Raw genomic sequence first — 11658 nt, 5'->3', positions numbered from 1 at the left:
AATTCTGCTTAGTGACAGCATTCAGATCGAGTGGGAAGGGACGTGTCATGAGAATGGAATGACGCCAATAAAAACGGGACAGGTACAGCATCCCGCTGCTCATTGCCACCAGTTCTATGTGTCGCAATCAGCACTTCGCAGCTTTCCTAAGATGATGTTATGAAAAATTCTGCTTAGTGACAGCATTCAGATCGAGTGCGAAGGGACGTGTCATGAGAACGGAATAACGCCAATAAACGTGACAGATATCGCATCCCGCTGCTCATTGCCACCAGTTCTATGTGTCGCAATCAGCACTTCGCAGCTTTCCTAAGATTATCTTATGAAAAATTCTGCTTAGTGACAGCATTCAGATCGAGTGGGAAGGGACGTGTCATGAGAACGGAATGACGCCAATAAAAACGGGACAGGTACAGCATCCCGCTGCTCATTGCCACCAGTTCTATGTGTGGCAATCAGCACTTCGCAGCTCTCCTAAGATTATCTTATGAAAAATTCTGATTAGTGACAGCATTTAGATCGAGTGCGAAGGGCTGCACAGGCGCGTGGGTTTAAAGAAAAGTGCCATCAGGGGCTGCAGGCGAGCGCTTCAAGGAAGTAGTTGGCGGAGCTAGCACCCAACCTGCTCGCCCATACAGGCTGATTGAGCGCTCGGACAAAATTCCTAAGGGGGTCGTGGAGGAGATTGCGTGTTTTTGGTACAACAACAGTGTACTCAGTCCACTCGCGAGGGGCAGTGTAAAGATTCCGGGTATTGTTGCCTTGTACTTTCCACGGAGGATAGTCCAAAAAACGTATCGTCAGCTGTACTTGGATTTCCTGCATCAGCACAGCACCGCCTTCCACGTGTCGTTTGGCTTCTTCGTGGGAGCAAAGCCTGGGTACGTCAAACCTTTTAGGATAAGAGGAATTGTAATGCTGTTTCAGCTTCTGGACTTATGTTATATCCATGAAGCTAAAATGACTGATCGCAGGCAGTGTTTGTTTTCGTTTAGGGCTGGTCCCTTTTTATTACTCATCAAGTAATAGATTTTCAGGGTGTTGTGTGATTCATTACTTAGCTGTAAGGCACTGGGGGCCTCCGCCCCCTCCAGAACCCCCGATAAGTTGCAAGTCCCCTCACAAACTCAGAGCCACGCGCAGATTGGGCCTTCCGCTCGTATGGGTAGTTTTACAGGTATGGGGCCACGCACCCCCCAACCATGTAACACACACACACACGCGCGCGCGCGCGCAGATGGTGCGGTTCTCAGTGTCATTCATTCCTGCGGGAGATAGTGTGTGTGTCCAATTCCAGATGGGAATAATGGTCAGCCCCGGTGCACGGGCATGCAATGTTGTACTGCTCGTTGATACACGGCGCATACCATGTGGGGCAGGACAGTGCTACTTATCCGTTTGCGTGTTGCTCCACGAGTTAGCATTCAGGTTCAAGCCTTTTGCCCTTTCCATTTTGTTGTGGCCTTGTGTGCTCCGCAGGTGCGGCATGTTTTGCAGGCGCTCTCTTGCACAGCAGATGCAACGGACCAGATAACATCTCCGTACAGATGCCGTCCAAATCTGTTGGCTTTGCTGTGCTACACAATACAATGTTCTTCCTTGCTTCGCTTTGAGTTGGGGTGCTGTGTCACCGCAGATGTACGGTGCTGGGTTTCTGTTCAGCATTTGCTAACAGCAGTAAGTTTTTTGATATACGGTTATATGGTGATGATCGTGAGCACGTCCCCCAAGACGTTTTGTGGGGGGTGTCATGGGTATAAGGAGCAGGTCGAACGTGAGGGGCCCTACTCGCGCTCTGGCACGCGGCTGCACACGCACACGCACACGCACGTGCGAATACCGTTGGTCGGGTCACAGAGCGAAATTGCAGTGCCTTTGTAACAACAATATCTTGTTTCCATGCCGCGTTCAACAAAGTTCAGCTGCGGGCCTCGCAACTTCCCGCGGTCCGAACGCATTTCATAAAAAGACGTTGGCCGTTGCACCAAAATAATTTTAATGTTACCAGGATTATGTAGACCTCAAATCCAATGCAGTTTTGCTACATGCGGCATGCTCGGGTGCTTCATGTTTGACCACAGGCCGCGTCACAGAACTGCAAGAATACGGCCCGCCTGCAGGACCGAATGCACTGCAATACTATAGAATTATAAACCCTTCAAAATCATGCAAACAGATTTTCAAAATACTACTCCATCATGGAAATCGCCTCCTCCTAGTAATAGGCAAATAGGGCCGGTCATCCGTGAACAGCACCAGCGCGGCATACAAACTGCGCCCAGGTGAGCCTATTTCCCTAGCAATTTGCTGAGCATATAGTAAACTGAATAGTATATAATCTTTTTGATGGGAAATGTAACGCAATTCACAACACTGGGGCCGTCAGCGAATGCATGAAATGTAAACAAAGCTAAATCTTGCAGTCAGCTAGTCAATTAGATTTATTAAACATATTTATCTGGCGGTTTGGGACCTGATGCACGTCCATGGCGACAGCTGCTCGCGACTTGGACCACACAGCCATGGGCGACCCAGGTGGAGACGGATGCGGATAACTATGTAGATTTGCTGCGGGACCCATCGGCAGAGGCTTTGGTAGGAGCAGCACCTTTCACAGTACCGCTTGCGATACCAAAGGAGGCACCGTTCGCGGCATGGCCATTGGGTGGGGCATTGGGAGGGCCAAGCGCAGGGGCAAGAGACGCAGCGCCATGTACAGAGCCGTTCACGGCAGGGCTAGCTGCAGAGGCCAAGCTCAAGGCCAAGTGCAGCGATATTCACAGAGCCGACCACGGCAGGGCTAGCAGCAGGTCAAGCTGCAGGACCAGCGACAGGGCAAGCCGCAGAGTCATCCGCTCCTGGAAGGTGTGTGGGGCAGTGTCGGTGATTTTATCCTGTATTCGTCCACGCCTCTTGCCTCTCGCCATGCCCTGATACCCCGCATCCACATCCCAGGAGGCGCGCACGCTGTCTGGGCCTGCACCACAACAAGGACGTTCTAGGAACCGTGCGCGTCCTAACCCTGCACAGTGTGGGCGTGGCAGAGGGCAGCGGCGTGGGTCTACACGCAAGAGTAGTGGGGCATCCAGCCTGGGTGCCATCATCGCTACTGCTGACTTCAGTGATGGTGACAGCAGTGGTGACGGTGGTGGTGATGGTGGCGGCGGTGGTGATGCCAGTGGCGACGGTGGCGGTGGTGATGGCAGTGGTGCTGACGACCATGATGGCAGCAGTGCAAGCAGTGATGATGGTGATGATGATGATGGCAATGAGGTGTCTTCTCACCACTTAAAGTTCAGCAGAGGGCGTCCACTTCTGCTGCTACTGCAGGTCTTAGTGCTGAGAACGGTAATGAGGGCATGGTGCAAGGGGGAGCAACGGCAGGAAGGGTGGGTGTGGTGTTACCGGGTACTTGTGATCGGGAAATTGCTGCATGATGAGGCAGCTCAGGCTGGGGTTGCCCTGGAGCAGCAGGTCGCGGCAGCCCATCCCACTCTGGGAACCGGCTTCCCTTCATTTGGCGTTCATTTCGTGCTCATTTCCGAATGAAGGGGTGAGGGGCCTTCAGAACATATCGAAGGAGTTTGGCTGAAGTAATCATAATGCATGGATTCCTTTATAGAAGCCTCCGGATATCGTCATGCCAGCATTGGTTTTAGTGAGAACATGACTTAGCATGATGATGGAGCTACGTTGGGCGAAACGAGTACAAACGCACACAGCATCTGTTTGCAAGTGTGGCTGGCTGTTGAAGGTATAATAACAGCTAATAATTATGGCCCCTCCAGCTAAAACATATCCCCATTACCTCTGCGACAGCCGCTCTCCAAATTCGAATTTTCGTGTGCGTCCTGTGGACGCAATGATCAGTGCCAGTCTCGTGCATATTATCACATCACCAGACAGAAGTGCGTCCAGCTTGTTAATAATGGCAAAGAGGCTGTGGCTCCTAACAAGATGGTCGCTGGACGCTGTGGGAAATTGTTGCAATACATTGCCACGTACTGTGTATGGTTAAAACTTGCGACGTCCAATATGACGCAGATGAAAATCCTCAGCAAATAGCTCCAGTTGCGGTGGGCCCTTCAGCGGTTGGTGCGGGAGCACAGCTCAAGCTAACCAATGGATGAAACAGATACAATAAACGAAACTACCAGACACGTCACATGTAGGTCATCAGCGACTTGAAGCTAGGTTCCCCCTGTCAGTGTAGGCGCCCCGTCTCCAGTGGCGGTGGACATGGAGTCCGGAGTCCGCCGAAGGGCCAGGCGGTGGAGCAGTGGAGCCCCGACAACCTAACAAGTGAGACCGTAGTCCATTTATAGGATTTTTTTCTCGTCCTTTTGCATCATCGGGTGATGTGACCACACACTGAAGAAGTGAGGAAGATAGGGAAGGTGGATATGGGGGAGAGAGAGGTTAAGGGAAATGCGGGGAAGAGATAGCTATTTCCTATAGGAGATGGGGATGGAGGGGAGAGAGAGTAGAGGGGGATGCGGGGCGGAGGTGGAGATGGTGGCAGTGGCGACGGTGGGGGAGGTGAAGGGGGACGGGATGAACAGGGCAGCGGTGACGGCGGCTTGGTTGACAGTGGGGATGGTGACGGTGGGGATGGCGACGGCAGCAATACCGTTGGCAGGGTTGGCGACAGCGGCAGTTTGGGCTTTGGTTCGGACAGTAGTCGGGATGGCGATGGTGGCAGTGGTGGCGGCAGGGTTGGCGACAGCGGCAATGGTGGTGGTGGGATGGCGACGGTGGCAATGGCGACGACGGGGATGGCGACAGCAGCAATGGCGATGGCGGGGATGGTGACAGCGGCAATGGTGACGGTCGGTATGGTGGCGGCAGCAATGGCAACGGTGGAGCGACGGTGACAGCAGCAATGGGGGTGGTGGTTCGGGCGACAGAAGGGACGGTGACGGTGGAAGGTTGGTGATGGCAGCACTGGCGACAAGGGGGATGGCGACGGCAGCATTGGCAACGAGGGGGATGGCGACAGCACTGGCAGCGGTGGAGATGGTGACGGCGCCAATGGTGGCTGTGGGGATGGCGACTGTAGCAATGGTGATGGCGGGGATAGCGACTGCGGCAATGGTGATGGCAGGGATGGCGACAGCGGCAATAGTGACGGCAGGGAAGGCGATGGCAGCAATGGTGACGGCTGGGATGGCGACAGCGACAATGGTGATGGCAGGGATGGCGACAGTGGCAGTTGGGGTGGTGGTTCGGGTGACAGTGGGGACGGCGACGGTGGAAAGTTGGCGATGGCAGCATTCACGACGAGGGGGATGGCGACAGCGGCAATGGTGACGGCGGGGATGGCTACGGTGGCAATGGCTATGGTGGGGATGGCGACGGCAGCAATGCTGTTGGCAGGGTTGGCGACAGCTGCAGTGGGCGCAGTGGTTCAGGCGACAGAAGGGACGGCGACGGTGGAAGGTTGGCAATGGCAGCACTGGTGACGATGGTTGCAATGGTGATGGCAGGGTTGGTGACGGTGGCAATGGCGATGGCGGGGATGGCGACAGCGGCAATGGTGCTGGGGAAAAAAGGTGGCCAACCAACATGGTACAGCCCACGGACAGCAGTGGGCAGTGGGCCTTCACAGCTTTCACTGGCCATGAAGGCTGAGTGGATACAGCAGGCCACAGAGGGGGAGGTGCTGGCTCGCAGTGGTGGTAACCTTGCTGGCGAGCTGATGCAGCAGCTGGTGCAGCAGGCAGCAGGTTGTGGAGCAGGTGAAGGCGCCTTGATGCTGGCTGGCGGTGGTAGATACCGATAGGGGCATTGGGAGCATTAAGTTTGCATTTCTGTGAGATTCTGTGACGCTTCCACTGTCCATGGATCTGGACCATTATTTATTCGCTGTGTGTGACTTGTTTTGACTTTTTTCTTTACACATGACCCTTTGGCTTTCTGTTCTTTGTATAGTATGTGGAGTGTGGTGCATTGTTGTTCTGGTTGTTTAAGCAGGGCTCTGTCGTTCCGGGTTTCATAAGCATGGCATTGTTGTTCTGGTTGACTAAGAGGGCACCGTCGCCCTGGGCTGTATAAGCAGGCACCTGAGCATTATGTCGTCACATTAAGAAACTTTAACTGAGTTTTGCCTTGTAACTGAATAGGTGTCTGGTCTGGATTGACACTACTGCAATTCGATTCCCGGGGAGACCCCGAATTAGTCGGAAGCGCGAGATTATGGCTAGCTGCTGAGACGTGGAGTCAAGGTCGCAGTTGATGGACCAGATTCGCACGCTGGATTGGTGGCGATTGCCGAACCCTCCGTCTCTTCGGGTGTTCGGGTGAATGGATGAGGAGGGGTCCCTGAAGGCTGGATCCGCCGCCTTGGACTTACAGTTCGTATGGCGAAGTACAGTGTGGTAGTGGTGGATGGTGCTATAAGGTGATTAAATCGTAGAACTGACAATGTGATAAAGCGGCCCAGAAGCCTCCCACTCTGTAACATTACATTACACAGAATAGGTGTCCCACCTACGACCCGTCAGCATTACAATAGACAGCCCATCTTCCTTCCAGGACACAAATAACAACATCAACATGCACCACTTGCCAGAACTCAATTCATCCGCGGCTTCCCTTTGCACATCAGGAGGGTAGGACACAAGGTCAGGGAGAGCAACTCTTTGGTCTGCCCCGCTGTGCACCCCTAATTAGACACCCTGACAGGCTAATTCAGACTGTCGGAATGTCCCTGCCAGGGCAATTCGTATCCCTGTCAGGCCAATTTAAGGGCCTGTGCTGGACGTTACATGGCTGACGGGAGATAATATGGCTTCGTTTGCGAGAGAGGGGTTGAAGGGCCCATGCTGCGGTCGCTGATGCGGGCATATGACAAGGTTACAATGGTCATCAAGACGAATGGCAAGGCTGGAGGTGAATTTGAGTCAAAACAGGGTGTGAAACAAGGCTGTCCATTATCAACTGAGCTGTTTGGGCTCTTTTCAACTCTCGCGGCCGCCATCGATATGCACGACGGTATTAACACCGGGGAACAGCCAGAGGATGCACCGGAGGTTGGAAATGAGCGAGTGTCCATCCTCCTCTATGCCGATGACGTTAGCCTTCTGGCAACAACACCGGGGCTCATGGGGGAGCTGCTCAACATTGTGGACATGTTCTGTGATGATTTTGGGATGCGCCCAAATGTGTCGAAATGTGAACGCCTCGTTTTTGCAAGCGACAGCGATACTGTCCAAGCATCGTGTGATGAGCTCAGGCAGGCTGGAGAGGCCATACCGGCTAAGGATAGTGCACGATATCTGGGGTTACCGTAGTGCTACTTATAGTTCGTGATCGCTTTGTTCGGGGAGGGGTCAAAAAACTTTCTGAAATTTGTACGTGCTCTTTGAATTTCGGGGAAGGCCGGACCAGATTTTGCGGGCATGATACAAATTTTGGGGCCCCTTCCAAAGTTTCGGGGCTTTTCAAACTGCAGCTTCCAGTCAGTCTCCCTCCACCGGGAACCCTTAGGCTTATGGTCTCTCACAATTTTCGCACTTTGGAAACGCCCTAGCAAATTCTGGACCGATCGTACAGTTCAGTACCAGTGGCAACGACCTAATAACCAACCGGCCGGGCCAATACAGTGTTTGGGATTTGTTGAAGAGGACGTCCAACAGGTCGAATGCCAGGCTGCGGCGTGAGCGCAAGCCTCGCCTCGCCGGCTGCCGTAGCATTGACCGCATTGCGCTCGCGCCTAGCAACCTCCTCGTGCTCCATTCGCTCACGCTGGGCCTCGACAACAGCATCATCAAGCCTAACTGGTGCAAATCCAGCTCGGTCGCTCACCGGAGCGTTTGGTGCTAGCGGTTTCATCCCGCATTGAAGCAGGGTTGCCTGTCTTGCACGTTTTCCAGCGTTGTTCATGTCCTACGTTTATGACTATATTTTATGTATTTTAAGAGCTGATTTCCGCCTTGAAATCCTAGTTTTTGCGAAGTTTGATCGACCGGCTTCGGAGGGTACGATATTTCGGGGCTGCGGTCCCTTGGGATACCTTAGAATTTGTACGTGCTACATATTCGTGGTGCCTCCCGAATTATTGTAGCACGAACTATAAGTAGCACTACGGTAGTGTATGGGCCGGAACGGCAGTTCTGGGCCCGCTGTCAGCAGTTGTATGACACAGCTAGAGCAGCTATGTTTGCGTTGAGTGCAAAATTAGATAAGCTAAAGTTGTTCGCCCAGATGTGAGGATGAGGTGTTTCGATATGCAGGTACGAGCAATACTGTTGTATGGTTGTCAAGCGTGGGGGCCGTTTATGCTAGCTGAGGTCTTGGACAGGCTCAGGAGGCGGAGTGATGCGAGTAACCTTGCAGAGGGGCCCTTCGAGGCATGCCTATAGGACAGAGCAATGCAGCCTCAGATATCTTTCATGCGACAAATTGTAGGAGCTGCCAGACCAGGGTTCTTCACCCCGATTCGGGCCCGAACTTTTCATTCGTTCATTCATTCATCCAATCATTCAACAGACGAAGGGATGTAAACACGCGCCTGAACACAACACTGTGGATACAGAACCGTGCATGGCGCTGGGTGGCCACAGCAACACGAGTTAACCGTGTGCTGGCGTCCACAGACTCTGCAATCAAGCTGGCTTTTCTCCAGGACTCCCAGAGCAGAGGGCTGAGACTTCTCCGCTCTGAATACTTCCATGAATGCACCATGGTTTACTTACCACCGTTCGACGCAAGAACCTACGCTGATAATATAAAATGGCATACTTAGTTTACTGGATTACAAGGATGTTCAGAAATGCTTCCCTGTTGTGTAAATGACTTCAGCTTTCAAAAGGGAACACGCCTCAGAGATGGCGCAACAACGACACAGAGTTGTATAACTATGTCAAAAGCACTTCCGATGATGTGCACTGTTATGCTTTAATGCGATGCATCACGCTTCCGTACAACAAGAGTTGGGCAGCCATGTAGGCTTGAGTCGCAAGCATGTCACAGTCGCGAACCTTACAATAGTATTACATAACTATCCAATTTCATTGTGTAGCGATGTTTATCTAGAAGCTAGGTTGCTGTCATGTAGGAGCGGTGAGCAAATGGCCGCGATCGATGTCACACTGGAGGAGATTGTGGACGATGGAGATGCCCGGGACCAGCGGACACGCAGTCCCAACGACGCGGTGCGTCATTTCTTGCTTTACGTGTTCCCACCATGCAAATGCACCATGGTGCATTTGCAACCATCTGCCTTCACTAGGGGTTCATGTAATTCTCTACTGCGTCTATAGCCTGAAATGGCGGCTCTCACGAGGTGCCTCCACGAGGCGCTGGATGGGGACGACGAACGGGTGGATGCTGTGCGCCAGTTTGAAAAAGATCTCGGTGTGCACTCCGTTGTTGCGGCATGGAACTTGTTCCGAGGTGAGAAATCTGGACTATTGGTTGCAGAGAGTAAATCGCGAGTTTGTGTCAAAAACGCGGGACGGTGATGTCCCTGTGTAGTGCCGAAAACAGTTGGAAACATTGCGAACGGTGTTTTGAGAGACTGTGTGTCCTTACATACACCCCCTCCTATGCAGAAGATTTACAGCTCTCCCCGTTTCGTGCCGCCACGGCACTGAGAGGGAGTGTCATAGACCATAGGCCATAGACAACAGAGGGTGGAGGGAAGTGTTACACGAGCGATGTGGTGACTACGATTTTGGATTCCAGTAAGTCGCGTGACAAGCTGAGCCTCACTCGTGTGATACATGGTTTGTGCTGACCCAGTTGGTGTGTATTGATGTACAGGTCAGCAGAGATGGCGTGTCTCTTAAGGGCAGAGCAGCTGAGCAGCTTGTTCGGGGGTCGGTTCACAGTTTCAACAGATTGCCAACTCGTTGCTGGATATTCAAGACAGGCACCTGTATAGTAGCTGTGGCACGCTCTGTAGCTGAGACACAGCCCCTGAGTGGACGGCTCGTTGAGCAATGTGCATTGGGGGTCACAGGCAGGAGCTGTTTGCTGCGGGGCACTACAACCATGACTGGCAGCGATGACAGCTGTAACAACAGCAGCGGCGATATGGATGTCAGCGAAAGCGAATTTGGTGAAGGAGGCCATATGGTTTGAAGCGGAGGGGTTGGGAATGTGCGCCTGTTTCTCTCCAGTGGGATTCACCTGGACCCATGCTTGTCCGCGGCTGCTAACACACGTGTTGGGGTGACTGTGTATTACTATATGTTGTCCGATGGTTTGCTGGAGTGCAACGCATGGATGGGTGTTTGATGCGCAACAGAGTACAGGGCTGGTCACATTGGCCAAGCAGTACTGCTGCTGAAAACCGCTGTGGGTTATGCATGGTTTGATGCCATACTGCAGTGGCCTGTCTGTTTTCTGCACCAACGTTTGGCATTTGTGTGTGGACAATCTGGGAGTCACCAGCAGGAGGGAGGACCCCTGACATGGGGAGCGCGGGTAGCCAATCCACACGGAATCCACATGGGCCCAGACGTGCAACGTTTTGTGTAGGTGTTTGGTTCCATGGGCAGAATACCATGGGCAACTTCGTGGGCCATGCCCCGCCCAACGGAGAGCTCGATGGGTTAAGGCACAGAACACATGTGGAGCACACATTCTTCTCGACAGACATCTGCATTTTCATTTGTTTTTATTGTAGCTCGTGGTAGTGAGTTTAGCGGTGTATCGGAGATTTGCAATTGTTTCCAACCGAACCTATTCATGCATACGAGTATTGTGGGATAAATTGGACAAACTGCCGATGAAGTGTGGTAGGAAAACAGTGGGGCCTCGGCGACTGACTTGACTGGGTATTGATTAAGTGCTCGTCCTGTAGTGCAGTACGGCAAGTGCGGCGCAGGAAGGCGCAGACCAGAACTGGCCAGAGGACAGGGACTGATACTGTAGTTCGTTACAAAGATTAGCGGAGAACAAAGCGCTAAATCCAGACAACACAAGTTTGCCAGTCAACCGTGCAAGCAAGCGCAAGTCAGAACGTCGTTTGTTGGGGAATAGAGACGTCAAAAATAACAATATACAATACATATGGACCCAGTTTAATAAGGAAGGAAATCAGAGAACACAGCGTTACTGGCACATCGGGCGTCAGTAACAGCGAAGAGAGGGCCGAGCGGGATGAAGTGCGTGGCGGAGTCGGAGAAGGTCCGGAGGAGAACGAAGTAATGGCTACGATGAAGGCGATAAGAATGGCACGCGACGGAAACACCCAGAAGGGGACGTTGTGATTACCAACAGATTGCGCTCCTTATACCGCGTTGTCTGAAAGCAGGCGCAGCCAGCTGCAACTAGGCCTACCCGGTTGCGTGTAAGAGGGAAAGGGGTGTCCCGAAACCGGTCGCAAAGGGTTGGCAACTATGCTTGTTTTGCTGGGGAATGGGGTGATCCGGCTACGAGGGGACGGCGCCGTGGCGGAGAGGTCATTGCTTTGAGGTTGAGCTCAATGTGGTTTATTATCACCGCGGGTTACTGCCAGGTGCCCAGCTGGAGCCCACCGAAGCGCCCGGACCGCCTTGTGCTCATCGGGGGGCTACACCCCGCAAAGGGTAGCAACTAGATTCAGGAAGTCTGCAGACTTCCTGGCACTCATGGGCCGTGGCCTGGCACTCGTGGGCCGTGGCCTGGCACTCGTGGGCCGTGGGCACTCGTTATTGGGCAGCTGCCCAT

General features: G+C 53.0%; 3 protein-coding genes across 3 annotated transcripts in view; 2 read left to right on the top strand and 1 right to left on the bottom strand.

Moving 5' to 3' along the window:
• VOLCADRAFT_99101 (uncharacterized protein) overlaps nucleotides 1-825 on the bottom strand; it is a gene marked incomplete at both ends in the record, with an annotated part of 3237 nt that extends 2412 nt beyond the window's left edge. Inside the window, one exon of the mRNA XM_002957891.1 lies at nucleotides 623-825. Coding sequence (XP_002957937.1) covers nucleotides 623-825 — 203 coding nt within the window. The remainder of the gene's footprint in view (nucleotides 1-622) is intronic.
• Nucleotides 826-1161: 336 nt separating this feature from the next.
• On the top strand, nucleotides 1162-4065 carry VOLCADRAFT_99100 (uncharacterized protein; the record flags this gene model as incomplete). The annotated part of the gene is made up of 9 exons (XM_002957920.1): nucleotides 1162-1177; nucleotides 1238-1240; nucleotides 1380-1479; nucleotides 1637-1677; nucleotides 2254-2282; nucleotides 2521-2865; nucleotides 2956-3055; nucleotides 3331-3389; nucleotides 3820-4065. The coding sequence occupies 9 exons, from the start codon at nucleotides 1162-1164 to the stop codon at nucleotides 4063-4065; spliced, it is 939 nt and encodes a 312-aa protein (XP_002957966.1).
• Nucleotides 4066-9071: 5006 nt separating this feature from the next.
• Nucleotides 9072-10808, top strand: VOLCADRAFT_107882 (uncharacterized protein; the record flags this gene model as incomplete). Its single annotated transcript, XM_002957919.1, has 3 exons — nucleotides 9072-9155; nucleotides 9264-9396; nucleotides 10486-10808. 3 exons carry the CDS (start codon nucleotides 9072-9074, stop codon nucleotides 10641-10643), a joined length of 375 nt encoding a protein of 124 aa, XP_002957965.1. The 3' UTR covers nucleotides 10644-10808.
• Between the last annotated feature and the right edge of the window lie 850 nt (nucleotides 10809-11658).

Source organism: Volvox carteri, assembly GCF_000143455.1.
Source record: "Volvox carteri f. nagariensis unplaced genomic scaffold VOLCAscaffold_82, whole genome shotgun sequence".
In the NCBI taxonomy this organism is placed as follows: domain Eukaryota; kingdom Viridiplantae; phylum Chlorophyta; class Chlorophyceae; order Chlamydomonadales; family Volvocaceae; genus Volvox; species Volvox carteri.
Note: the sequence above shows the minus strand (reverse complement) of the source record. Positions and strands in the feature narration are given on the sequence as shown.